Source organism: Amblyraja radiata, chromosome 14 (assembly GCF_010909765.2).
Source record: "Amblyraja radiata isolate CabotCenter1 chromosome 14, sAmbRad1.1.pri, whole genome shotgun sequence".
NCBI lineage: Eukaryota > Metazoa > Chordata > Chondrichthyes > Rajiformes > Rajidae > Amblyraja > Amblyraja radiata.
This window is the reverse complement of record NC_045969.1, coordinates 29,895,425-29,922,484: the sequence shown is the minus strand read 5'-3', so window position 1 is coordinate 29,922,484 and position 27,060 is coordinate 29,895,425. Positions and strand designations below refer to the sequence as shown.

The 27,060-nt window shown below is 43.2% G+C and overlaps 1 protein-coding gene across 2 annotated transcripts in view; it reads right to left on the bottom strand.

The window, feature by feature from the left end:
• The window catches only part of grtp1 (growth hormone regulated TBC protein 1), a 57,997-nt gene that overhangs the window by 17,490 nt on the left and 13,447 nt on the right, over positions 1-27,060 (bottom strand). For both annotated transcript variants that reach the window (XM_033032968.1, XM_033032967.1), the window contains exons 5-6: positions 24,036-24,132; positions 7,946-8,118 (exon numbers count right to left, since the gene is read on the bottom strand). In XM_033032968.1, the coding sequence (XP_032888859.1) occupies positions 7,946-8,118; positions 24,036-24,132 (270 nt within the window). The remainder of the gene's footprint in view (positions 1-7,945; positions 8,119-24,035; positions 24,133-27,060) is intronic.

Sequence of the window (27,060 nt, the reverse complement as noted above, 5' to 3'; positions counted from 1 at the left end):
GCTTCCCACTTCTTAATATGAGTGGCGTACTGTTTTTTGGTACTGTCCCTCCATGCCTTTGTGATGACATCCACAGTTCGTTTGGATAGTCCAATGTCTTGAAATGGCCTCCTCAGAATCTGCAAACCAACAAATTAATCGATTGATTGATTATACCTTTAATAATCCTTTACAGGAAATTAAAGTGCCACGACAGCTTCAAGACAGACATAACACCACACATTTCCTCAAATAGCTTCCATACTTAACAAGTTAAAATACAAGTTAAAATACAATGAATGAAAAAAAAAGTGCAGTTATTTATGCGCATTATATAACCTTATAGCAGCTGGTATACAAGACTTCCTATGTCTCTCAGTTTTGCACATTGGTGCAATCAGTCTCTGACTGAAGATGCTGCTCTTGATCACCTTCAGGGCATGGAGTGGGTGAGTGGGGTTGGTCATTATTGAACCCAGTTTGTTCAGAGTTCTGGCCTCTGCCACCTGCTAGACCGTTCGTTGCTCAGTCCCGACCACTGAGCCGGCCTTCCTGATCAGCTTGTCCAGTCTGTTTTTGTCCGCTATGCGGGCGCCATCTCCCCAACAGGCCACAGCAAAAAACAGAGCACTGGCCACCACTGAATGGTAGACACTGCACAGCAGGGGTTGGCAGATGTTAAATGACCTCAGCCTCCTTAAAAAATACAGTCGGCTTTGTCCCTTCCTGTATGCTGTATGACTCTTCCAGTCCAGCTCACTGTCAAGCTGCACACCAAGGTACCTGTGGTTGGCGACCACCTCCACCTCAGTGCCCTTAATGGTGATTGGTGTTGGTTGAGTCCTCCTCCTTCCCCTCCTGAAGTCCACAACTATCTCCTTGGTTTTTGTGGTGTTAAGATGGAGGTTATTGTGTGCACTCCACAAAGTTGCTTATTATGTCTCTACACTCCTCCTCATTGCCCCTTGATGAGGCCGACAACAGCTGTGTCATCCGAAAATTTCTGCAAAAAGCAGCTGTTGGTGTTATATTGGAGATCCGCTGTGTAGATGGTAAACAGGAATGGAGCCAGCAGTTCCTTGTGGAGCCCCTGTGCTGCTCAAGATGGTGCTTGAGACATTGTTCTGTAGGCGCACGTACTGTGGTCTGAGGGAAAGGTAATCCAAACACCACAGTACCAGTGATGGATCCACTTTCATCTTCATCTTCTCCCCTAGCAGTCGGGGCTGAATTGTGTTAAAGGCACTTGAGAAGTCAAAAAATGTAATCCTTACAGATGCATCAGTAGTGTCCAAATGTGTGTACACCCTCTGCAGCATGTAAATGAGGGCATCATCGACACTGATGTTAGGCTGATATGCAAACTGTAAAGGATCCATTTGAGTTGACACACTAGTCCTGATGTAGGAGAGGACAAGTCTCTCAAATGTCTTCATAATGTGTGAGGTGAGCGCTACTGGTCTGTAGTCATTGTGGTGAGTGGGATGGGTCTTCTTTGGGACAGGTACCAGGCAAGATGTTTTCCACAGCCTTGGAACCTTCTGTAGACGCAAGCTCAGGTTGAACAGGTGTGTTAGGATACCACACAGCTCTGAAGAGCAGGTCTTCAGTAGCCTTGGGCTGGTGTCATCGGGCCCCACTGCCTTCCCTGGCTTCAGTCTGTCCAGCATCATCTTGACCTGAGCAGTATGAAGAGTCATAGGTGGGGCTGCTGGTGGAGTGGGAGGTGGAAAGAGGGGACTCCGTACAGGTGACATCTCAGGAGTGTTGGAGAGAGGGAGGGGAGGTGGAGAGGAAGCAGCAATGGTCAGCAGACCAGGTGGGGGAGGCTGGGGTGGCGTGGGGCAGTCAAATCTGTTGAAAAATCTGTTCAGATCATCAGCCAGACTCTGTTCGCCATCAGGCAGTGTACCACCCTTCTGCTTCATGCCCGTGATCTTTCGCATTCCAGCCCATACCTGCTTCACTCCATCTTGCTGCAGCTGTCGTTCTAATTTGAACCTATATGCTTCTTTCCCCTCCTTAATCCTCACCTTCAGTTCCTTTTGAAGTTCTTTGATTTTATTCCTGTCGCCCTCCCTGAAAGCCTTTTTCTTCTCATTTAGTAAGGCCTTCAGGCTGCTGGTAATCCAAGGTTTGTTATTAGGGTAGCAACGAATTACCCTGGATGGCATGATGTCATCATAACAGAAATTGATGTAATGGGTAATGCATTCTGTTAGGCCGTCAATGTCTTCCCCATACTCCTCACAGAACACATCCCAATCTGTTGTCTCAAAACAGCACCTCAGGGCTTCTTCTGCCTCAGGATACCAGTCTCTTGATGTTCTGGTGGTGACAGGCAGCCTCTTGGCAGCTGGTGTGTAGGAGGGAGAGAGATGTAGCATGTCGTGGTCTGATCGACCAAGAGGGGGCAGTGCAGTACATTTGTATGCATTTTTCACATTTGCATACAAGAGATCCAGCGTTTTATCACCTCTGGTTGTACAGTCAATAAACTGTTTAAAAGTGGGCAAAGTCTTAGAGAGACAGACATGGTTGTAATCTCCAGACACAACAATGAACGCCTCTGGGTACTTGGACTGGAGTCTCGCTATAGTGGTGTGCAGCACGTCACACGCGACTTCCGCCTTGGCAGATGGAGGAATGTAAACAACAATGGCTACCACCACAGTGAACTCCCTGGGTAGGTAATATGGTCTTAAACTAACTGCTAAACGTTCAATGTCCTTGTTGCATATCTGTTCTTTGATAGTAGCGTGATTAGGGTTACACCACTTGTTATTGACGAGCAGTAAAAGCCCCCCCCCCTTTCTGCTTACCACTCGCTCCGGTGTCCCTGTCCGCTCGTATCGTCCTGAAGCCGGTGAAACTGATCAAAGAATCGGGCGTGTTTTCCGTCAGCCACGTTTCTGTCAGGCTAACGATGCTGCTCTCCCGGTACAATTTCTGGTACCTGACCAGGGTTTCTAATTCGTCTAATTTGTTCGTTAGACAGCGAACATTTCCCATGGTGATAGATGGAAGGGCTGGTTTGAAAGTCTCTCTCCATGTTCTCGTCAACCTCCTCTTGTTTCTCTTCACCCCTGCACGCGTTCCCCGATGTCTCCTCTGTAAGAGTTCCCTCGATATGTCATGTCGAATCCCGAATATTGAGCCATGTACCAGGCTTAGCAGTTCCTGACGGATATATACCACGGCAGTTTGCTCCGCCCGTCTGGCCGATATCAGGCACATATTTCCACTCCACTCCCGTTCCCCAGATAGTACGGCTAAGTCTTGATTAAGAACTCAACAACACGCAATAGTTGTAGCTATAACACTTATACGTAGTCTAGTAAAATACTAAATAAACATACACGCTAATAATCCTAAATAATCCTAAATAACCATACACACTACACACAGCTGCACGCAACACGCTGCCGTCTCACCAGCGCCATAATCCGGTCAGAAAGTGGATGGTTGCTCCCTGAAACTGGGTTTACTAGGAGATCTCTCCTCTTAGGTACAACCATTAATGGCTGGACTATGATCCCCAATATTTTCGGGAACCAGGCTTGTGTAGGCCAATCTGGTACTACTAAAATGCCTGTGGCTTTGTCTTGCTTGATTTTAGTCAAGCATCGGTTTATGAGGCTGAATGGTGGGAAAGCATAAATATACATTCCTCCCCAGTTTAGAGAAAAAGCATCCACTGACTCTGCTCCTGGGTCCGGCTCCCAGGACACATATCTGGGTAATTGATGGTTTAATCTAGATGCAAACAGATCCAAATCTGGAGTGACAAATCGTATAGTTATTTCATTGAATACCGTACGATTCAACATCCATTCTATATTATCATTAAACATTCGTGACCTTGCATCTGCCACCGTGTTATATCTTCCTGGTAGATATACTGCCGTGACCCAAATATCCCTCTCGATGCACCAGTGCCAAATGAGGTTAGATAATCTGTCACAGGATACAGATTTTACACCACCCATGTGATTGATATATGCTACCGCAGTAGTGTTATCAATCTGAATTTGAACATGCACATGTTGCATGTTGTTACAGAGAGACTTGAGCCCATATTGTGCCCCCAACAATTCTAGGTAATTGATTCCATATAGTTGGAGTATAGTAGACTCTTGCTCATTCCATCTTCCTCCACAGCTCCTGACTGTGTTTATGGCTCCCCATCCTAAACCGCTTGCGTCGGTTTGGAGAAACACTGATGGGCTCTCAAGTAAGATTTTTCTTGTGCTGAGTCTTATGTTTGCCATCCACCATTGTAGTTCAATAATGGCTTCAGCTGGTAACCGCATAGATTTGCCAAACTGACCTGCATGCAATTTCAATGCTCGTTCCTTTGCCCGCTGTAAATGCTGGTAATGCAAAGGTCCGTAGCGTACTGCAGGAAAGGCAGCTACCAATTTGCCAATTACACTTGCTGTTTGTCTGATAGTTGGTTTGTGTTTTCCTATCAGATCATTGCAGGCTTTCCTCAAGTCTGATAAATAACCTTTGAACCTTTGAACCTTTGAAGTCGTTGTTTGCCTTTAGGCAAAGTCACCAACATGGTTACTGTATTGATAGTAATCCTAGGTAATCAATTACCTTGGTAGGAGTTAATTTTGATTTAACTGGATGGATTAGGAACCCAAGTTTTTCAAACAGGGTTTTGGTTGCCTTGACTGTTGCTTCTGCCAATTCTTTGGTGACTCCAAAGATGAAAATGTCATCCAAATATGCCATGACTATGTGATTTTGAGATCTTAGCAGCCCCAGAATTGGTTTCAGTAATTTGGTAAACAGTCTAGGGGCTGATGTCAACCCATTTGGCAGAGCCTTGTATTGTCATAATTGACCCATCCAGGTAAACTTCAAATATCTCCTATACTCTTTGTGAATAGACACCGAATAGTATGCATCTTTGAGGTCGATGCATGCCATATAGCCATTTTTGGAAACCAACTGAGTTGCTGTTCCAAAATTGTCCATTTTAAAGTGTTTATATTGCACATATGTATTGAGTTCCGTAAGATCCAAAATAATACGGATCCCTCCATCTTTTTTCTCTTTTGGAAATAAATTGGATATAAATTGGTGAGGTTCTGTGTATGACCTCTCAATAACATTATTGTCAGATAACGTTTCAATTTCTTTTTGTATATTCATTGTCTCTTTTTGGGAAAAGACATATGTGCGAATATTAGAATGTGTTGGTGGTGGTGATGAATTCAAATTGAACTCAATTTTGAATCCTTCTATACTGTGCAGTATGAATGGATCCTTAGTAACCCAACACCATTCTTTTAAGAAGTATTTTAACCCTCCCCCCACCTGTAAGTGAGGTTCGTCTGGTATGTTCCCTGAGGAACTGGTTTGACTTACCTCTGTTGTTACTGGCAGTGTGGCGATGGTTTTCGTCCGCGAGGTTTGGGGAGCAGAGCTGGTGGTTGCTCTCTCCTCATCCTCGCTGTCGGCCTGCTGGGGCCTGCCCCTAAAAAAGACCTTGACTCGGGTGTGAATCTTCCTCCGGTGCCTGGCTCTCTAGGTGTAAAACGCCGAGAGTTGTAGGGATGGAATCTCGTGGATGGACCCCTGGGTGTGGCCTGACCTCTTGTTATGAGGCGCATGGTTTTTGCCTGGTCATCCAGGTCCCGTACCTGTCTTGACAGGTCTTCCCCAAACAGGTAGTTTGCGGGCTGGATGTCGCTAGCTTTGCAAAGAGCTGCAAACTTCGAATTTATTGCTGGTTTTATAGCCTCTTTCCGAATGCAGTTTATTTCGAAGCGGGCATTACATAGCAGTGCCATGGTATCCTGTTCCCGGTCAGTGAGGAGGCCTCCTTCCACACCTCCTGCAGACTAAGTAATTCCAGACCCCAGCAGGTTTAATACTTTTTTGGAACTTCAGTTCCTGGTTCCTGATGATGGGACCTATTTGCCCCCAAATTATACGGTTCACCGCTTGAACCTTGAGGGAAACACAGTTAGATGGTGGGGGGTACCTGTTCAGGGTTTCTTCCTCCAATCTCCCCTGGGAGTGTTCCCCCCCCTGTGCTTCCAAACTCTGAATCCGGGTAATCCCCGTATGTACTTCCCCCTTCCATGGGAAAGACATATTGCTGCCCAGAGTATGAGGCTGCTGGCACGGTCTGTAGAAGGGACTCGTGCTGATATTGCTCCTTTCTCCGGAGTTTATCATTGTGGAGCAGCTTCTCCACAAGCTGCTCCATGTGGGAGAGTCGTCCTCGGACGCTTCCCGATGAGGGAGGGTATCCCTCTTCCCCGGACTCATCCGAGTCTACGGGTCTGGCAGACTTATGGGTGGCTTTATATCCCGCCGGGACCACCACGGTGCTTTCCTCCTGCACCAAGTCTGCTGCTGCTGGTTCTGATGCCGGCGGCAATGTCGGCGAAAATGACCGTCGTCCGCTACCGGGAATGCTGCGGTCTTCGGCAGCCGGTTTCCCCGCGGACCGTCTCTTCGACATTTTTTGGGGCTCTGAAAAACAAATAATTCCTTAGCCCGAACAGAAAGCGCAGGGTAAGTGGTTCAACTTTTCTTACCTGCCGCCTTTAAAAAAAAAATCCCAATAGCTGGGAGGACGCAGTGCCTCTCCAGTCCGTTGCGCGCGTTGCTTTCAGACGTAATGACGCGCACGTAGATGGACGGCCCTTCTTCACGTAGTCACTCACGTGACTCCGAAGTAAAATTTAGATCTCGTGTGAACGGATGGTCTGTGTGATCTCAGTGGCTGAAGGGCCCGTTTCCATGCTGTATCCCTAAACTCTAAACTAAACAGCTGTACTTAGCTGGGCCAGCATCAGAAGCAGCCTGTTATGGATTGACCCGCGTCTATATTGCACAGTATCCAATCACACAAAAATATGACCGTGGCACTTTTTAATGTAAACTGGTTACTGTGAAGCAGCATAAATATGTAGATGTACAGACAGATCTGCTATAACGTGCATTTCCATACTGAGAATTGGATATAACAAGTGATTAATTAGGGAATACTATTCATATTATAAGGGACGAATTGGTTATAACATGATTTTGAGTAAACTGTAGAATCAGTTAAAACGTACTCAAAATGGGCAAGCAGAAAAAAAGCCGTCTTGGGTAAAAAGAATGTCTGATAAAAAGTTTCAATGCTACCTCCCTGCAGTAATGAGAGACCATGTCTCTCAAGAGCACAGCTGCCTCTTTAATCACGAGTGGTTATTGAAATTGACAATAACTTTTATTGACACATGTGCAATGGTACTCTATTAAACAACCTTTTATATTTTTAGTTTGCAGGAACAAAAATCAATTAAAAAGACATTCATTTTTAAAAGTCCTATGGAGAAAAATACCTTTTTGCAAGTGTCAAACTCTCTGGTCTCTAACCTGTCTCGATCCGAAACGTCACCTATTCCTTCGCTCCATAGATGCTGCCTCACCCACTGAGTTTCTCCAGCATTTGTCTACTTTCCTTTTCCCAATGACACTCTTGTCTTTACAACCCGATTCTCTATAATACTAAGTTTCGTAGGTACACAACTATTGTGAAATAGCAGAACTACCTGTAATTCTAAGCTAGAGGTACAATTTGGGATGAGGCCATTTGCAAAAATCAATTTATCTTGTGATTGTTAAATGAATATAAAAATATTTGCAGTAAGTTCCAAGATGAACTGTGGAGACGGTGCAAGTGTAGTCACCCAGGATGACGGCAAGGGAAAGGCTGACACTGTTGTACTAGCGCCCCTTTTCCACAGCACCTTAAAAACAAGATTTAAGTATGCAACTAACAAAGTTTCTCCAAGATAAATTGCTCACTCCAAACAGAGCTAAACAGGTAAACAAACATGTTGAAGCTTTAAGTATGATCCAATCATTTAGGGAAAAAAAACATGTATGTATGGAAAACTCTGAACTGCATGGTACCGCAGTACTAAGATGTCCTGTTTCACAAACTTACCTCCACAGGGAGAATATCGATGAACAAACAGATAAACCACCGTGAGACTACCAAGGTCCACATCACGCTGTGCTGTTCCATCAACTCAGCCACTGCAGGAACCTTTAACCTAACCAGGTGACCCAGAACCTCTTGATCGGTCTTAAGCCCGATCATTGTTGGACTGTAAAAATCTGGCAAAGGAAGAAATAAAAGATTCAGCAGGAAACATAAACATGTCCTTTGCAAGCAACATTTCAAAAGCGAAGGAACCTTAAGCAAAATATTCTAAGTTCTGCGTAATGATCACTGAAATCATTCTTGTGTCCTTTATGAATCAGACTGCCTTGCTTGTTAAAAAATGTCAACCCCTGGATCACTCATTTGAATGTCCGCTGGTCCTGAATGTTTTCAAAAGGTGCAATTTGAAGATTCCGCAAAGTGACGCAGGAAAAAGAATCATTAGTTTTACATAAAATACTGGGTCATAAGTAGGATTCGTACACTTGGAACAGCTATAAATTCAAGGATTTTCAAGGTCCAAAAATCCCGATTTCAAGGACCAAAATCCAGCAAACATTGATGATTTATCGGAGACTTGTATATAAATTGCTTGGTATTGGATGATTTGATTCTGTACCAAATAAAAGTAAGTAAGAAGGTTGGCTGGTCACCATCTCAGATTTGATTGAAAATCATGTTTTGCACACAGCAGAAAAATCAACTGTCAACTCAAAGTTCCTTAAAAGTTATGAACCATTAATATAGCTCGAATTATTGCCAAATATCCATTGGAATTTGGAGTTGTGACCTTGTTTTCTGTTGTGTTACTTGTGTGTTCTGATGCACAGACACTGATTTTCAGGGACATCTGAGAAGGTGATCAGTCAATCCATTAGTCCAGGTTGCACAAAACACTAAACTACTCACTCGCCCACCCACCCACTCACTCATTCACACTCATACACCCACTCACTCACCCACCCACTCACCCACACTTACCCAAACACTCACCCACCCACTCACTCACACACACCCACACACCTACCCACTCACTCACCCACCCACTCACTCACCCGCCTACTCACTCGCCCACTCACACAATAGACAATAGGTGCAGGAGTAGGCCATTCGGCCCTTCAAGCCAGCACCACCATTCAATGTGATCATGGCTGATCATCCCCAATCAGTACCCCGTTCCTGCCTGCTCCCCATACCCTCTGACTCCGCTATTTTTAAGAGCCCTATCCAGCTCACTCTTGATAGTATCCAGAGAACCGGCCTCCACCGCCCTCTGAGGCAGATCATTCCACAGACACAACTCTCTGTGTGATAAAGTGTTTCATCGTCTCCGTTCTAAATGGCTTACCCCTTATTCTTAAACTGTGGCCCCTGGTTCTGGACTCCCCCAACGTCGGGAACATGTTTCCTGCCTCTAGAGTGTCCAAACCCTTAATAATCTTACATGTTTCAATAAGATCCCCTCTCATCCTTCTAAACTCCAGAGTATGCAAGCCCAGCCGCTCCATTCCCTCAGCATATGACAGTCCCGCCATAGCAAGAATGTCCTTCCTCAAATTAGGGGATCAAAACTGCACACAATACTCCAGGTGTGCTCTTACTAGGGCCCTATAAAACTGCAGAAGGACCTCTTTGCTCAGTGTCAGTGTCAGCCTTTCCCTTGTCGACCACGGGTGAACAAAGAGGAAGATGACTGAACTTTATTGCCTTCCCTCACAGTGGGAAACGTTGATTCTGCTGTGTGGGGATGTTCATGTTAAATTCTATCATGTATTGTGTTCTTATTTATTCATATGGCTGTATGGTAACTCAAATCTCACTGTACCAATTGGTGCATGTGACAATAAATGTAACTTGAACTTGAACTATTTTGACACAGGAAATCAATCAACCAATAGCTCCATACTAGTTCCTAAAGCAATCTCATCGATCCCATCCCCTTCTCATTTTCGCTGCACTCACAATTTATTCTCTCACAAGACCGTCAAGACTCTTTCTGCTACCAACCATACTTGGGTTAATTGATTATTGTAAATGACTCCAACAGCAACACCGTTGCAGGGGAAATGTGCAAACTCCACACAGACTGCACCAGAGGTCGGGGTCTAACTTGGGTCGCTAGAGCTGTGAGGCAGCAACACTAACCGATGCACCAGAGGAATCTAAATCTCTAATGTTGATGATGGGTCATTGATCTGAAAAGTTAACTGTTTTGCTCAACCAATGATATCCAACCTGCAGAGTATTTCCAGGATGTTTTTCTATTATTTCATTAAGTCGTGTGTCTTCCCCCAATTTATCCACACTTACAACAGGAATCTGTCTTACCAACCCTGTTTGAGTGGACCAAACACATTTTTTTACTTAATTGGATCTCACCATTCCGTGTATGTGGATGGCTCAGTGTTCCTCACCGGGACCCTCCCTGCTGAAAACCAGTGGTGTTTGTTGTGTCGCAGGGGGTGGAGCATTGCTGCAACATTCTCCAGCGAGTGGCAATCTAATACATGTTGTGTGGAGACAAGGTCATGTTCTTTTAATCTGCAATCTTTATCTTTAGATCTGATTAGCAATTTAACAATTTGATGTGGATTATCATAATAAAAGGTTGCAGGTGATTGTGATGCTAGACTGTTAATCCAGTGGCCTGGGCTAATGATTTAGAATTAGGTGCTCACATCTAGCTGGGCCCATGGAATACAATACTTAAATTTAGTCAATTAAATAACGGAGGAATAAAAAGCAAATGTGATCACTGGTCACAAACTACTGGTACAAATATTTACAGATGCAATTTGAAGGAGAACTTTACATGTGACAATGTTTCCAGGCACCCGCTGCACAAGACAGCAGATGTTAAGAGTTTGGGAACTATCAAGATTTTTTAGAGCAAATCAAATGTGTCATCACACTCCTGACGTGCCTTGTAGATGAAGGAAAAGCACTCTGATCTACACTTGTAGCCAGTATACAAGACATCCGGCTAAATTTAAGGTCAATTGTAAACCCCAGGATGCGGAAGGCAGGATTTTTAATAACAGGAGCGCTGTTGAATGTTGAACAGAAGTTATTTGACGTTTTGTTAGAACTGGCCTGTGCAATGCTCAAGCATTACTTGAACTCTTCATGATGCAGCTCTATAGGACTTTGTTTAGGCTGCATTGGGAGCATTGTGTGCAGTTCTGGTCACCCTTCTACAGGAACAGTGTGGAATATTTGGAGAGGGTGCAGAGGTGGTTTACCCAAATACTGCCTGGATTAGTGGATTTCAGCTACAGGGAGAGGTAACTTAGATTGTTTTCTCCGGAACATCAGAGGTTGAGGGAAGACTTAATCGAAGTCAGAGTCATACAGCATGGAAAACAGATTCTTCGGCCCAACTTACGCACACCGACATACACATCCCATCTGCTTTTGTTTGGCCCCAATCTCTCCAAACCTACCCTATCTATGTACCTGTTTAAATGTTTCATAAACATGTAATAGTACCTGCCTTAACTATGTCCTCCGACAGATCTTTTATACGTCAACCACCCTTTGTGTAAAAAAAGTAACCTCTCAGATTCCTATTAAATCTTCCCCCCCCTTAAATTAATCTCCTCTGGATCTCAATTCCTTACTCTAGGCAAGAGACTGACCTAGCTTTGAAGAAAGGTCTCGACCCGAAACGTCACCCATTTCTTCTCTGTAGAGATGCCGCCTGTCCTGCTGAGTTATTCTAGCATTTTTTGTCTAACCTCATTCTATTCTTGCCCTCACCATTCTAGAGTAGAACCAGGCATATCTGAAAATTAAATGGCTCTCTTGAGAAGCCGCATCGCAGGATTGTGCGCATACTGAACAAAGGTCGAAGAAGAAAACAGAAACTGCCTGTTCCTTTGTGTGTGGCAGGGCTCCTCAATGGCGTTGTCCTTTGATGTTTCTCCAGGGAGCCTTGTTGCTATACTTACTACATTAAGTTCCAAAGGCAGACTCTCTCACCTCACCTCACCTCAACAATTTACTTATTTTGCCCATTTTCAACCAAGGGTAAGATGATGCAAAGAGCAAAATTATGCTGACAAACTCCAAACCGAATATCTATAAACAGATTATTGGCAAGCATTGTCCTGACACCACCTGTTCCTTTAAAACAAAACAATGAGGTGGGTTGAATTTTACTTTACTTTTGCACACAGGATATTCTGGGGCATTGTCCACCTGTTGAATATATTCTAAATGTGCAGGGGCACTGGAACATCTTGGTAAGCAGCACCACCATATCTGAAACATGTCTTCAGCACTACAGGTCCCAAAGCTTTTGCTGTTATTAGCTATTTCTGAATTAGTGAAGGGAATGGAATAACCTGAAGTTTGGTACCTGTGACAACAGGGACTTTTGGACAGGACTATGGAGTCGGAATCGTCGAGTCAGAGTAATTTTGGTGCTGCTGGAGTCTGACCTCAAGATAAATTTCAGAGACTACGTAAATCGGAAAAAAATCCCGCTTTTTAAACATACCGCACATTTTATTTCCACCCGAGAAATGGACAAATAACTAAGAAACTAGGAGTCAGAAGGGAGAGTATCAGAAAACTTATACTTGAAGAAGCCAAGAATGAAAAGGAAAAGCTTCAAAAAACTCTTAATGGGCAGTTCATGTTCATTAAAATGGATGCCACCATTCATCCCAGACTTAGCTATTTTGCCATCAATGTTAGATTTGTTGATGGAAACAATAAAATAGTAACTCGGACATTAGGAGTAAAGGACATCCAGGCACACCATGAGAAATTTATCTCCAGAACTTAGTGGAAGAAATTTTGAAAGATTTTGAAATTAAGAAAGACTAGTTTCTCTGCATCGTCACTGATAATGCTTCAAGTATGCTAAGCACAATAGAAAATATTAATAAAGTTGAAAAAGTCACTACTATAAGGCAGATCTCTGATGTAGATTCTGAAACTGAAACAGAAGAAACAGAACAGAATAATGAAACTTTAGATGATACTGTTGTGGGGGCATCTCAGCTCTGTCTAATCCAACATATGCACTGTGCTGTATGTACATTGCAACTATCAATAAGAGATGAATTGAAAGAATGCCATGCAGCAACTCTGATGGGTAAGGGGAGGCAAGTAGCCACAACAGCCAGGACCTCTAAAATTGATGCTATCCTCCAGAGATGTGCAGGAAAGGGAGATATTTTGGACCAAGCAACTCGCTGGGGCAGCACATATACGATGGTTAAGCATTTGCTTGACCTAACCCCTTTCTAGAAGACATTGATAATCCCAGTGTATTACTGACTAAAAGTCAATGGAGGTTGGTACCACAATTAGAAGCTCTGCTTGCTCACCCTTATGCAATCATCAAAAAGCTGCAAGCAGAGGATTTTACTCCTGGTACCATCCTATGGGAGTAGAAAAGGTTAATATATCACCTATCCAAAGCTGTTGGATTCATTGCTGAAGAAATTGTACCATCAATGAAGAAGAGAGGGTCTGCTACTTGACAATCAGATCTTGTAAGCTGCAGGCTACATAGATCCAATGAACTGAATCTTGTTGAGCGATGATCAAATTGCTAAAGCAAAAGTGACCCTCTGTGATGCAGTTTGTTTAAAAGGGCTATTATCTGAAAAGTCAGAACCACAAAATGAAGAAGGGAGTACCAAATCCTTCTCATCCTCTTCAAATGATGAAGTCAGATTTTGCAAAATATTTAGATAAAATTGAAGTCGAGAGCAATGCGTTCCTGTTTGAATGTGCGAAGGAATCCTTTTGATGTTAAACTATTGGAATTTAAGCAGTTTTTTTGGTGCTTTAAAAGAAGTAGAGAAATATGATCGCTCATCTAAATTTACAGTACAAGAAGTCATCCCTGCTTATCCAGAAATAGTAAAATTTGCAGATATGATAGTAACAGTCATACCACCCACAGGTCTGCGTGGAGAGACTGTTCTCTGCACTGAAAATAATTAAATCACATTCAAGGACTTCAATGAAAGAGGATCTGGCACAAGCGATTCTGTTCCTAAGGACGTTATTAATAAATTTTAGGTATGTACTTTAATAGCAAACATAACTACCTGCGCATTTACTTTTAATTTCTATTGCACTTGAGATATTTTTTTTGTCAGCATTTAGCTATTTAGCTCATACTTGTAGCCTTAGTTTAATACATTTTGGAGTAATACTTCTATCATTTTTATTTAATTCAATGGAATTTTCATTCTGTCATAGTCCTATATGTAATTTTCTTCTTTCTTTTTGCATAATGAATGATGGGGTTTTTTCAAGAATAAACAATACAAAAGCCACAATAGCATAGCTACAACCATTAGACTCAAAACTTTAAGGACATGTGTTTAAAAGGTAGCTTGATGATTCATGTAGTTCTTATGAAATGCCATCTTGTGTAATGTCATCATAGCAGATTTAGAATTATTATACCTAGGGGTCGCGGTCAGAGTCGGATACACAAGAAATCAAGGAGTTGGGTGTTTTGGGTATCGACTCCACAGCCCTGCTTTCGGAGGAAGTGAAGATGATTTGGCCACGGCGTTCTGAACCAAAATGATTACAAAAGCTTCATACCGTGGATATTCAAATTGGGGTCCAACACCAATGGTGCCAGGATGTTCTTGGAGCTCGTGCCCCCTGCTCACCATGTAAATGTATATTGACTTGCCTTCCATGACACAATAGAGGATCACGGGGCTTTGAAAATTGTTTGTAGGATCACTTAATCCCGTTGCGGCAGTTGCGCAGCTAGTAGAACCACCGCCTCACAGTGCCAGAGACCTGGGTTCAAACCGGACCTCGTATGCTGAATGTGCGGATTGCACATTTTCCCTGTGACCACATGGGTTTCCTCTGGATGCTCTAGTTTCTTCCCATATCCTGAAGATTTGTGGGGTTGTAGGTTAATGCCGTCTGTAAATTGTCCACAGTGTGTAGAGAGAGGATGAGAAAGTGGGAAAAGAGAACTAGCGTGACCAGGTAATCGACGATCGGTGTGGACTCCGAGGGCCGAAGGGCCTGATTCCATGCTGTGTCTACAAAATAAATGACCATCTCAAAGGCAAGTGCAGACCAACGATGCTGCCGGTTTTCAGGCAAAATGCATTTTTTACTGCCCTTTGTTGTGATGGGTAGGTGGTGGGGGAAACCTAGCACAGTTGATTTTCAATGATCCCCTTGATGGTATCTCTTGCAATGTGGGAGGAATGGGTCCACCCTGTGATCCTATCACAGAAGTTGAGGGGGGGGGGGGGGGGGGGGGGGGGGGGGGAGTGCCCTGCTTGAACCCTGTTCTAAACCATCACACCAAGCCTGGTTGCACGTGATGGCTTTAATTTGCTTCATATGGCCGCAGAAAATAGCCCATCTCTGAACTCTGTGCTGAATGAAATCAGTCAATATCACGGATTTCAGTCACAGAAACACTACACACTTTGTGCAGCAGACTGCACATTCAATAAAATAATCACAATAATTGGAAACAAGCTTGTGACTCCCCCCTGCAGTAGTCAATGCCATGGTTCTATTTTACACATTAAATGAACACATCGACGAGCTGATTGCTACTTTGCTTTGACAATGTGAAAAGTTGGCAGGGTTTACTGTTGTGTCCTGCAAGGGACTAACTCAATACCTGCCACATTCAATCAGTAAAGCGATTTGCTGAGTTTGTAATTTGCCCTTAATCTGCTGAGACGAGGCAGCCAGTTATTTCAGAACAGTTGCCTTGTAAGGCCATCACATGCTCTCAGCAGCTGCAAATAATCCCGTTGCTCCAAAATCAAACAAGAACTCAGAGGCACAGCAATGCAACTAAGTACTCACTTTGTGACAGCCATATCTCCTTTACAACCACAAAGCTATCTTTAATCAGAATAGTGAATGGAAAGAGGGAGAGCATTGCGACCATAAGTTGTAAAGTACTGGAGTAACTCAGCTGGTCAGGCACTTTCTCCGGAGAACATGGATAGGTGACATTTCGGGTCAGGACCCTTCTTCAGTTGCGACCCGAAAGGTCTACTATCCATGTTCTCCAGAGATGCTGCCTGACCTGCTGAGTTACTCGAGTAATTTGTATCTTTTTTGGTAAACAAGCACCTGCACTTCCTCATATCGCCATTGCTACCATCATGATATGATGCCAGTTTTAATAACCCCAATCACCATTTAGAAGTTAGATCTGGTCTGTTGAAGTTGCTGCGCACCTTTCTGCGTGCCCGCTTGTTTGCAGCTGCAGTCATCAGTTTCTCTTCCCCCGTTTTGAGATGTTGGTTCAGGGTACCTCTCCACTTCGTGTGTTCAGCTGCAGGGCTCTCCCAGGACTCCACATCAATGTTGAGCGCCTTCATATCTCTCTTGCAGACATCCTTGTAACGTAGCTGGGAGCGGCCGATGGTTCTCCTCCCAGATGTCAGCTCTCCATAGAGGATGGCTTTTGGAATACGGCCATCATCCATGTGGTGGACATGGCCCAGCCATCGTAGTCTGCCCTGCCTGAGTAGAGTGTAAATACTGGGAAGGCCAGCGCAAGACATGATCTGGGCGTTGGACACTCTGTCTTGCCAGGATACGGCGGATGCTTCTAAGGTGGAAGGTGTTGACTCTTTTCTCCAGTCTGGCATATGTAGTCCATGTCTCACTGCTGTACATCAGTGTGCTGTTGACACAGGTGTTGTAGACTGCTATCTTTGTCTTCACTGTCAGCTTTGGGTTGGTCCACACTTGAGTTGTGAGGTAAGCGAGAGTTGTAGCTGCCTTCCCGATCCTCTGACAGAGGAACTGAAAGAAATCCACATTAGGCAGGAAATGGTGTTGGGTAGACTGGTGGGACTGAAGACTGATAAATCCCCAGGGCCTGATGGTCTGTATCCCAAGGTACTAAGGGAAGTGGCTCTAGAAATCGTGGAAGCATTGGTGATAATTTTCCAATGTTCTGTAGATTCCGGATCAGTTCCTGTGGATTGGAGGGTAGCTAATGGTATCCCACATTTTTAAGAAAGGTGGGAGAGAGAAAACGGGGAATTATAGACCAGTTAGCCTGACATCGGTGGTGGGAAAGATGCTGGAATCAATTATAAAAGATTAAATAGCTGCACATTTGGATAGCAGTAACATGATCAGTCCGAGTCAGCATGGATTTACGAAGGGGAAATCATGCTTGACTAATCTTCTGGAATTTTTTGAGGATGTAACTAGGAAAATGGACAAGGGAGAGCCAGTGGATGTAGTGTAACTGGACTTTCAGAAAGCATTTGATAAGGTCCCACATAGATTAGTGGGCAAAATTAGGGCACATAGTATTGGGGGTAGAGTGCTGATATGGATAGAAAATTGGTTGGCAGACAGGAAACAAAGAGTAGGGATTAACTGGTCCCTTTCTGAATGGCAGGCAGTGACTAGTGTAGGTATGTTGCAAAGCCTACCTGAAGCGTCGCTGAAAATCTGTCGTTGCGGGTGTGCGCGATTTTGGCGCCGTTTAGAGGGGGCGGGTTTAAAACGCGATTTTCTCTAGGCTGTTCCAATCGAAGATGTTCAGCCTTGTAAAATATTTACGTAAAATCGCTGAAAGACCCCGTCGCAAAAGCTATTATTAGTTTTAAAGGCCTTGAATAATAGTTATAGTAGTTTAAAAATCAATCTCTAAACCCGCGACCACCAGCAACCGCAGGGTCTCATAAAGCAGACAACTGAAGGAAGGCTGTATATTTTTACATTAAAAAGAGCTTCTAAAGATCCCTTTATACAAAGTTTAATATTGCGAGTAGCTCATTTTGGGCCCATTATAACCCGCAGTATTTTTCTGGGCATTTGGGGGCACAAATCTACCGCAATGTGAACGTTCTAAACCAGCGCGTTCACAGGATCCCACTCGAAAGCTGATTTAAATGGGCATTTATTTACAGCAATTGAACACTAAATTCCTTCCATTTGGTCTATAAATTAATGTAAATGAGATTTTAAAATCATGTTTTATTGTGAATTATTTGTGAATATTATTTGGACATTTAGGCTATTTAAAAATGTTAATCATTTATTAAGAAATGGATAGATGTTTAGATCTAGTAATTGAAGTCTGAAATTAGCTACAATTAGGTAACTAACTAATTATATGCTTTAATTTCAGGTCATCCAAGTAAGATTATTTTATATTTGTTTCAGAATGCTTCAATCTATGATAACTGAAAATTTCATTCAGTTCTCTTAATTTTTAAGAATGTTATGGGCTTTTGACTGTTCACGATCACAGCTTTTTTGTTATGTCCATAGAAAATCAATAGGGAACAAGATGCTCATTTCCGAGTATGAAAATGGCCATAACTTTTTAAATACTTGAGATATGAAAGTGAATTAGGTGTCAAATTAAACTTATTTTTATGCTTTATCTGATGGGATAAATTGCAGACTTGATTTTTAAAATCTCAAAATTTTGTAACATTGCTAACTAGTGGGGTACCGCAAGGCTCGGTGCTGGGACCGCAGCTATTTACAATATACATCAATGATTCAGATGAAGGGATTCAAAGTAACATTAGCAAATTTGCAAATGACACAAAGCTGGGTGGCAGTGTGAACTGTGAGGTGGATGCTATGAGAATGCAGGGTGACTTGGACAGGTTGGGTGAGTGGGCAGATGCAGTTTAATGTGGATAAATGTGAGGTTATCCACTTCAGTAGCAAAAACAGGAAGGCAGATTACTATCTAAATGGTGTCAAGTTGGGAAAAAGGGAAGTGCAACGGGATCTGGGGATCCTTGTTCATCAGTCAATGAAAGTAAGCATGCAGGTACAGCAGGCAGTGAAGAAATCGAATAGCATGTTGGCCTTTATAACAAGAGGAGTTGAGTATTGGAGCAGAGTCCTTCTGTAGTTGTATTGGGCCCTAGTGAGACCACACCTGGAGTATTGTGTGCAGTTTTGATCCCCTAATTTGAGGAAGGACATTCTTGCTGTTGAGGGAGTGCAGCGTAGGTTTACAAGGTTAATTCCCGGCAGGCACGTGCCGTCAGGATAGGCAAGGTAGGCACTGCCTACCCTGATTAAAATTATAAAATGGTAATTACTAAATATAAATAGTAAAGACATGGGAGAATTATGCCTATCTAAGAGATCGATCTCATAGGCAGGCATAATTCTCCGTGCCTTTCATCTATCCACAGCACTTGTAACACGCGAAGGTCTGTGCAGCCCAGGTGCCGTCGGCGCTGCTTCAAGCCATCAATGACAAGCGGGGCTGAAGGCAGCTGAAATTCTGCCTTTGCTGTACTGCGCATGCTCAGCGCTAGTTTCTTGGTGGGTTTTTCAAATATGGATTGCCATTATCTGAAGAGTATCTTAGGAAACAAAGAGAGAAGAATGGAGTTTGTGTACCATTAATGTGGCAAGTACATTTCTTGGTGCTATATGTTTTTAAATACGGTATTTCCCGGGGTGGAGGAAGAGTTCCTTTCACAGCGTTTGGGGAGTCTGGCCCGGGGTAAATTTGCGGGGAGGGCAGGAGCGTTGTGAAGGCGGGGATCGGGATCATGCCAGTAACCCACTTGCGACGCTCCTTTCACGGAGCCACCGCATTGAGGCAGGGGGTTGAAGTAGCTCGGGTGGCTTTGCGCGGCCGCCGTGCCGATAAAGCGGAACCGGCCGCCACCTCAGCACCTTCTGCCAGCCCCCGCTCACCTCTGGCAGCTCTCCGTCTAAAAACCTCGCTCCTGCCGCTCGCCGGTCTCACGCATGTCAGCCGCTTCCCGCGAAACCTTGAATTCCGACAGCGCGATTAAGGTTACTCGGCTGTGGGAATTTAAGGATTTGCGGGAAGCGGCTGACATGAGTGAAACCGGCGAGCGGCAGGTCAGAGGTATTCAGACGGAGAGCACTGCCAAAGGTGAGTGGGCCGGCAGAAGGCGCTGAAGTGGCGGCCAGTTCTGCTGTTGGGTCCCGGCGGCCGCTCGCAGCCACCCGAGCTGCTTCTATCCCCGGCTACAATGCGGTGGCTCCGCGTCGGGAGCGCCGCAGCAGCGGTGAGTGAGTTACTGGCATTATCCCCGATCCCCTCCTTCTCAACACTCCTGCCCTCCCCACAACTTTACCCCTGGCACAGACTCTCCACACACTATGAAAGGAACTCTCCCCCCAATTGGTCCCTTGAACAAGTGTTGTCATTCAATAAGATGACAACTGATTCAACTTTTCCTTGTACTCCCGTTTTTTCCCACCATCTACAGATGCAAATTACTCATTTTAGTACCTTGCTGACACCCTCCAATTCCTAACATAAATTCCCTCCTTTATTTCGTCCCTGATTAATTGTTTCAAATGTACACATAAAAAGCCTTGGGAATTTCTTTAATCCAATTTGCCATTGACATTTCATGTCAGTGTGCTCTGGATTCTGTGCCAGTACAATGAAGTGCCTCTACATCCAGTCCATCATACAAACCAGCCATCCTCCATCAACTGTCTATTCCATCAAGTGAACTAACTGCAACCCACACCACACCACCATCATATTAACTCCATCTACACCATGCTGCCTCAGAAAACCAGCTACCACAATCAAAGGCCACTTGCACCCTCATTTCCCCTTTCCTGTCAGGCAGAAGATACTAAATGTTTGACAGCCACTCAGCTCCGCTCTGCCCCAGACTACAAGCAAATGGTGTAGTCCCGATCTCGCAATCTTCACACCGGGGCTCGGACTATTTTTATCTACACTTTCTCTGAAATTGTAACACTATAATGCTGTTGCACTCTATTCTGCACTCTGGTATTTTTCTCTTTGCATTACTTGTTATACTTATGTATGGGTTGATTGTACTCAAATGTAGTACAATTTGCCTGGATAGCTGGCAAACAAAGTTTTTCACTGTATCTTGGTACATGTGACAGTAATAAACTAGTACCAATGGTTTGACAGAAAGTTAAACTCATGATCTAGCAGAGCCGGAGGGGTAGGGAATTGAACAGACAGGTTTAACGAAGCCGACCACCCCCAACTGAATCAGTCCCCAGTGGTTCTTCACACTACAATCAGGTCTGGTACATAGCTCAACTCCAACATCAAATAATCTGATTTCTTGGTCTGCATCAGTTATCCATCTGTAAATTAGTTTGTTTTTATTTCCATTTTTCTCCCCCCACTGAGTGGAGGACATGCGCAGCCTGATCTTCCGGGTATGTCCTGCATTGCATTTCACAGTCCCTATACTCTTGTCAATGCTCACACTCTCTGATCCTGTTCTTTCCTGACCAGTAAACCTTATTTACAGCTTATCCTCATTTGGTCTCCCCAGTTTCATCCGTTCGGAGACATCCTCCTCCCCTGCCCTCCCTGCAACTTTACAAGTTTATTTTGTCTACTTCCTAGTTATAACGAAGAGCTGACCTGAAATGTCTACTGTTTCTCTTCCCACAGATGCAGCCTGGGCTGCTAAGTATTCCAGCATTTCTGCTCCTGTTTGAAAATTTTGAACTTGCCTGGAAATGCCGAATTGTTCAAATTGTTTTGTTTAAACCAGATCCATTGCCATTTACACGTGGCAGTATGAATATAAAACAGTGCAGCACAAGAACAGGCCCTTCGGCCCACGATGTCTGTGCCAAACATGATGCCAACATAGATTAATCTCACATACCTCCTCCAACCTCATCTACTGAATCCGCTGCTCCAGGTGTGGACTCTTATATATGGGCAAGAGCAAACGCAGACTGGAGATCGTTTTGCTGAATACCTTCACTCAGTCCACCTTGGCCTACGCGATCTCTTGGTTGCCAAACACTTTAACCACCCTTCCTATTCCCATACTGACCTTTTGGTCCTGGTCCTGGTCCTCCGATATTGTCAGAGCGAGGCTAAACACAAATTGGAGGCATAGCACCTCATATTCCACTTACAACCCAGCGGTATGAATATTGATGTCTCTAATTTCATGTAACCCTTGCATCCCCACTATGTCCCTACCCCACAGTAGCCGTCGCACTAGTTTCACTGTCGTCCTGCTAAGTTTCACTGATTGTATCACTCGTTATTACCTTCCCCATAGCCATCATGGACCATCGTGGGCTCTACCATTCCTTGATCATCGTTGCCTTTTGCATTCATTTTTTCCATGTACCTTTTCATATCTCTCATTTCCCTCTCCCCTGACTCCGTCCAAAGAAGGGTTTTGACCCCTAAACGTCACCTACCACTTTTCTCCAGTTATGCTGTCTGACCCACTGAGTTAATCCAGCTTTTTGTGTCTATCTTCGGTGTAAACCAGCATCTGCAGTTCCTTCCTACACATAGATTATCTTATCTGCCTGCACATGATTCATATCCTTCCATATCTAAACATCTCTTAAACAGCACTACAGCATCTGCCTCCACCACCATTCCTGGCAGCATGTTCCAAACACTCACTAACCTCAATATTAAAAAAACAAAAAAATGTCCTGCACATCTCTTTTAAACAGGAAAGGATAATTCCATCCTTGAAAGAGGTTGACTACCCTTCATATGCCTGATGATTTTATATACTTCTACCAGATCTACCCTCAACCTAAGATGCTCCACAGAAAATCATTCAAGATTGTCTAACCTCTCAATATACCCTCTAATCCATGTAGAATTCTGGTAATTCTACTCGTGTACATTAGAGAGCATATTGACTGGTTGCATCACGGCTTGGTTCGGCAACTCGAACACCCAGGAAGAAGATTGCAAAATGTGGTGAACCCTGCCCAGTCCAGCACGGATACTGACCTCCCCACCATCTAAGTAATCTATAAGAGTTGCTGCCGCAAAAGGCAGCCAACATCATCAGAGACCCGCACCGCACTGGCCATGCTCGCATTTTACTCCTTCCATCTGGAAGAAGGTATAGATGCCTGAAAACTGTAACGTCCGGGTTCATGAGCAGCTTCTTCCTTACACAGAGCTGCCAAGTTTTGTCAGAGCATTTCAGTATTCTAGTACCTGATAATCTGTAATTTGCTGAGGAAATCAGTATTTTTATGCGGTGCCATTTTGCTGAAAAAAATGTTTTTTTTATGTGTGGTCATGCCCATGTAAGAGTACAAGAATGCATAACTTTGTTACCAATTGACATGTTTTCTACGCACCTTACTTGGCAGTGCATTCATTTCCATCTCTTTGTATACTTCTGTTTGAATGACTGCTTCCTGCTTTTAGCACCAGCTGATGATGTAGAAGCCATTTTGGAAGCCTCCCTCTCCCTTCTTCTCTTTTCCTCCCTCCCTCTCTTCCTCCTTCTCTCCTTCCTTTTTTTCTCCCCCCTCTCATATTCCCTCCCTCCCCGAACAGATTATGACCCATAGCGCTGTGGCCATAGCGCTATGTGTAAAGCCCATAGTACTACATGTAAAGGCAATAGCGCTCCAGTTGGTAGTGCTATAATTAGAACCCATAGCGCTGTTTGTTTAAATTCCCATGCGCTAAATTGACAGTGCTGTTTAAACCTGTAGCAGGCAGATCAAAACTTACAAAAATAATCATCCAGATCTTTAAATTTAAAATACTAGTAGATTTAATCTGCTATAATTTTTAGAGTTACAGTATGACATTTTATATCCTTGCATTTTTTAAGCAGCAAGATGAAACAGGAAGCCAGGCCGATATTTTAAAAATCCTTATTTTACAAAGCAAATCCATACATCCGTATTATTATCGCATTTCCGTTCAAAATACGGAAATTCCATACTACATGGCAGCTCTGCCTAAAACTATCAGGCTATTAAACACTACAACCTCCAAATAGGCTCCAAACCATAGAGACTTGGGGACACATTTTTGCAATATTATGGTCTATTTATTTTTCCGTTTGCATAAATTATATAATATACTCTGAACTTTCTCTGCTTAGTATAGGTTTACATATCTGTTGTGCTGTTGCAAGTAAGAATTTCATTGTTGTTTCAGGACGTATGACAATAAAACTCTATATTTGACATAAACCTCTTCCACACCCTCTCCAAAGCCGCCACATCCTTCCCGTAATGGGGCCAAAACAAATGAACACTATAATCCAATGCTCAAAAAGTGTGAATGATACTAGCACAGTAAAATATGCACATCTGCAAGCTACTGGCATACCTGGCACTATCTTCTTAATCAACGAGTCCAACAACCAGAAGGACTTCTCTTCATCCTTAGTCACTATGAGCAAGTATCCAGCAACAAAATTCATTCCCTAAAAAAACCCAAATTAAACAAAAAGTTACAGTTTCTAAAAGAAAATGTTGACAAAAATAAAACCCATGAGAAGTTAAAATAGAAACTTGGTTAAGATTTAATTGTGGATAAAGGAAAGAAACAGCCTAAACCATGAAGGTTCAATATGGACATCAAAAACAAAACTACATATGCTGGAAATCTGAAATGAATGCTGGCAACTCAGCAGTTCAGGCAGTACCTGTGGAGTCAGAGTGAGAGAGTCAGTTAAATATTTACAGTTGAGAACATGTCTTTAACTCTGGGAAAGAGAGAAAAGTAATTTTATGGTGCAGAGAATGCAGCAGGAGGGATGGAAAGAACCAAGCAACTATCTTTGATAGTGCAAGAACAAGTCAAATGGGTTAACGGGGCTGTCAGAAGATGATTATGCTCTTTTGTCTGTGTTGTGTGTCAATTATCAGATGGATGGTCAGAAATCATACAGATTCCTAGAGGTATTATGTGGATTGTTCACATTATCCATTTCAATCCTGCACAAAATTATATTCATGCTCGTTCAAGTTTAATCTTAACTGTCGACACACTTGCTCTTCTAACTGGTGCTTGTACCAAATTCAAACACACTATCATGAATTCCAGAGGAACTGAGAATTTCTGCAGCAACTGACAGCTTTACTCTATGTTCCTCTTCCCACCCCTGCCCCATCAACGTCACTTTTTGTAATTCAAAAGCTAAACTACCCATCAATCAGGCTTCCCTTTACTGTAGCTTTCAATGCCAGAATTTTGGTGCTGTTGAGCTGTGCATGAAATGTGCAGTAATGTTGGGTGTGAACATACCTGCCTTCGTATCACGCAATGAAGACTAGCACACCAGCTTTCTCACTGCACAATGCACTACCCACCATTAACAGCTCACTGATACTATTGGATTCCATGAAGAACAATCAATTCTAGATATCAGACTTTCTGCAAAAAGTCTGGATATAAGAGATAGTTCCTTAGATATAGTACAACTCCGATAAATCTGATATTTTGTTTGGAAATCTCCATGGTTCGGCATTTGGTCATTTATAAACAGTAAAAATAAACGATTTAAATGACAAATGGTAAATGTAGGAATTAATATCAGTTACAAAGCTGCAACATTCCACACTACAACCCAAAGTAAAGCTCAGGAAGGGAATCAAGGAATATGGTTGAAGAATTATTTCATCTGTCATTTCCTTTCTCCTCTCTCTACACTTACTAGAGGGCTCTCCTTAGCCAAGCGACTGATCTCATTGCATCGAGATTAGAGTCCATATCAAATAATTTTGTGTCTATCCATATTTAAAATTTTGTGGGTACTAATTTGTGTTCTTCTGTAGTTTTCTTATTGCAAAAACCAATCAGGCAATACTGGTCATGAAACTCCTTCTACCAGGCAAGAGTGAGGGCAATATAAACTGTTTTCTCAAAGCACATTCCAAGGCAAAAGTTTTGAGGGTCTAACTGTAGAAAAATACCCAAGATTTGACAAACAAGGCAAGAATGATTTGATAACCTGACTTAAAAGTCCGACAGAAAACAGGACACAAGATTTTTCTGGATTCACAGAATTACCTGGATTTTCTCCAAAATAGTACCATCAGGAATTCCACATTGAGTTGAGAAGGTTAAGGCTCACCCCAAAAATGAGAAACAAAGACTTAGCAAATATATTTTGATGATTGAAGCTATTCTAAGGATCACAACACTCAAAATAGTTCAGTTCCTACATGGAGCACATTTAAGAAAGATAAGGTTGTGCATAATCATTAAACAACATTTCCTTCACATCAAAATAACAGGAGGAAACCACAAGAACACTTGTAGCTCTGGTAACTTCCTGGGCAAACAAAATTTAAACCACACTAAGCATAAATATAGAGCTTCCGATCATAATACTTACTACCTCATATATTCCAAAACCAACCCACTCTTGGATTCATGGAGTTGAAATATAATTTGCCCAGGAGGAGACCAGAAATTGCAACTAGCATTTACACTGTGCCTTATAGAGGGCATGATAAAGTGAACAGAGCATGGATAAAGTGAATGCTCAGTCTTTTTCCAAGGGTAGAAGATTCTAAAACTAGAGGACATGTGCTTAAGTGAGAGGGGAAAAATTTAAGAAGCACCTCAGGTGCAACTTTTTCACTGAGGGTAGTTAGAAGGCAGATACAATTTCAATTTTTAAAAACATTTGGATAGATATGGATCCAGCCTTTAGACTTGAGAGACACAGCACGGAAACAGGCCCTTTGGCCCACCGAGTCCGGGCCGACCAGCGATCACCCTGTACACTGGCACCATCCAACACACTAAGGACAAATTATAATGTTACCAAAGCGAAATAATCTAGAGACCTGTACGTCTTTGGAGTGTGGGAGGAAACTGGAGCACCCAGAAAAACCCACGTGGTCACAGGGAGAACGTACAAACTCCATACAGTCAGGATCGAACCCAGTTCTCTGGCGCTGTAAGGCAGAAACTCTACCGCTGGACCACTGTGCTGCCCCTAAAAGCAATAAAAAGGGTTTGAGGGCTTTGAGCCAATTGCAGGTCAATGTGACTAGCCCAGTATGCCAACTTGGCTGGCATGGACAAGGTGGGCCAAAGTGTCCAGTTCCATGCTGAATAGCTCTTTGCCTCTTAAGAGATGTTTCATCATCTGTTCACAGGGTCAGTTGGGGCCACAGTTTACTCTATTCCATGGATGGGAAGAAAATAATTTACATCCCCCAATATACACATTCTTTACTATTTTCTCTGCTAGCTCAGAATGGCAGCTTTTTCCCCCACTATTGCATCAACAACTGGATTGGGACTAGTTGAATCCTGCATCTCTAAAGGACTCGTTGAATCCATCAACTTTACCATTAACTTCCACCCTACTCATTGTTATAGAAAAGATGTTGTC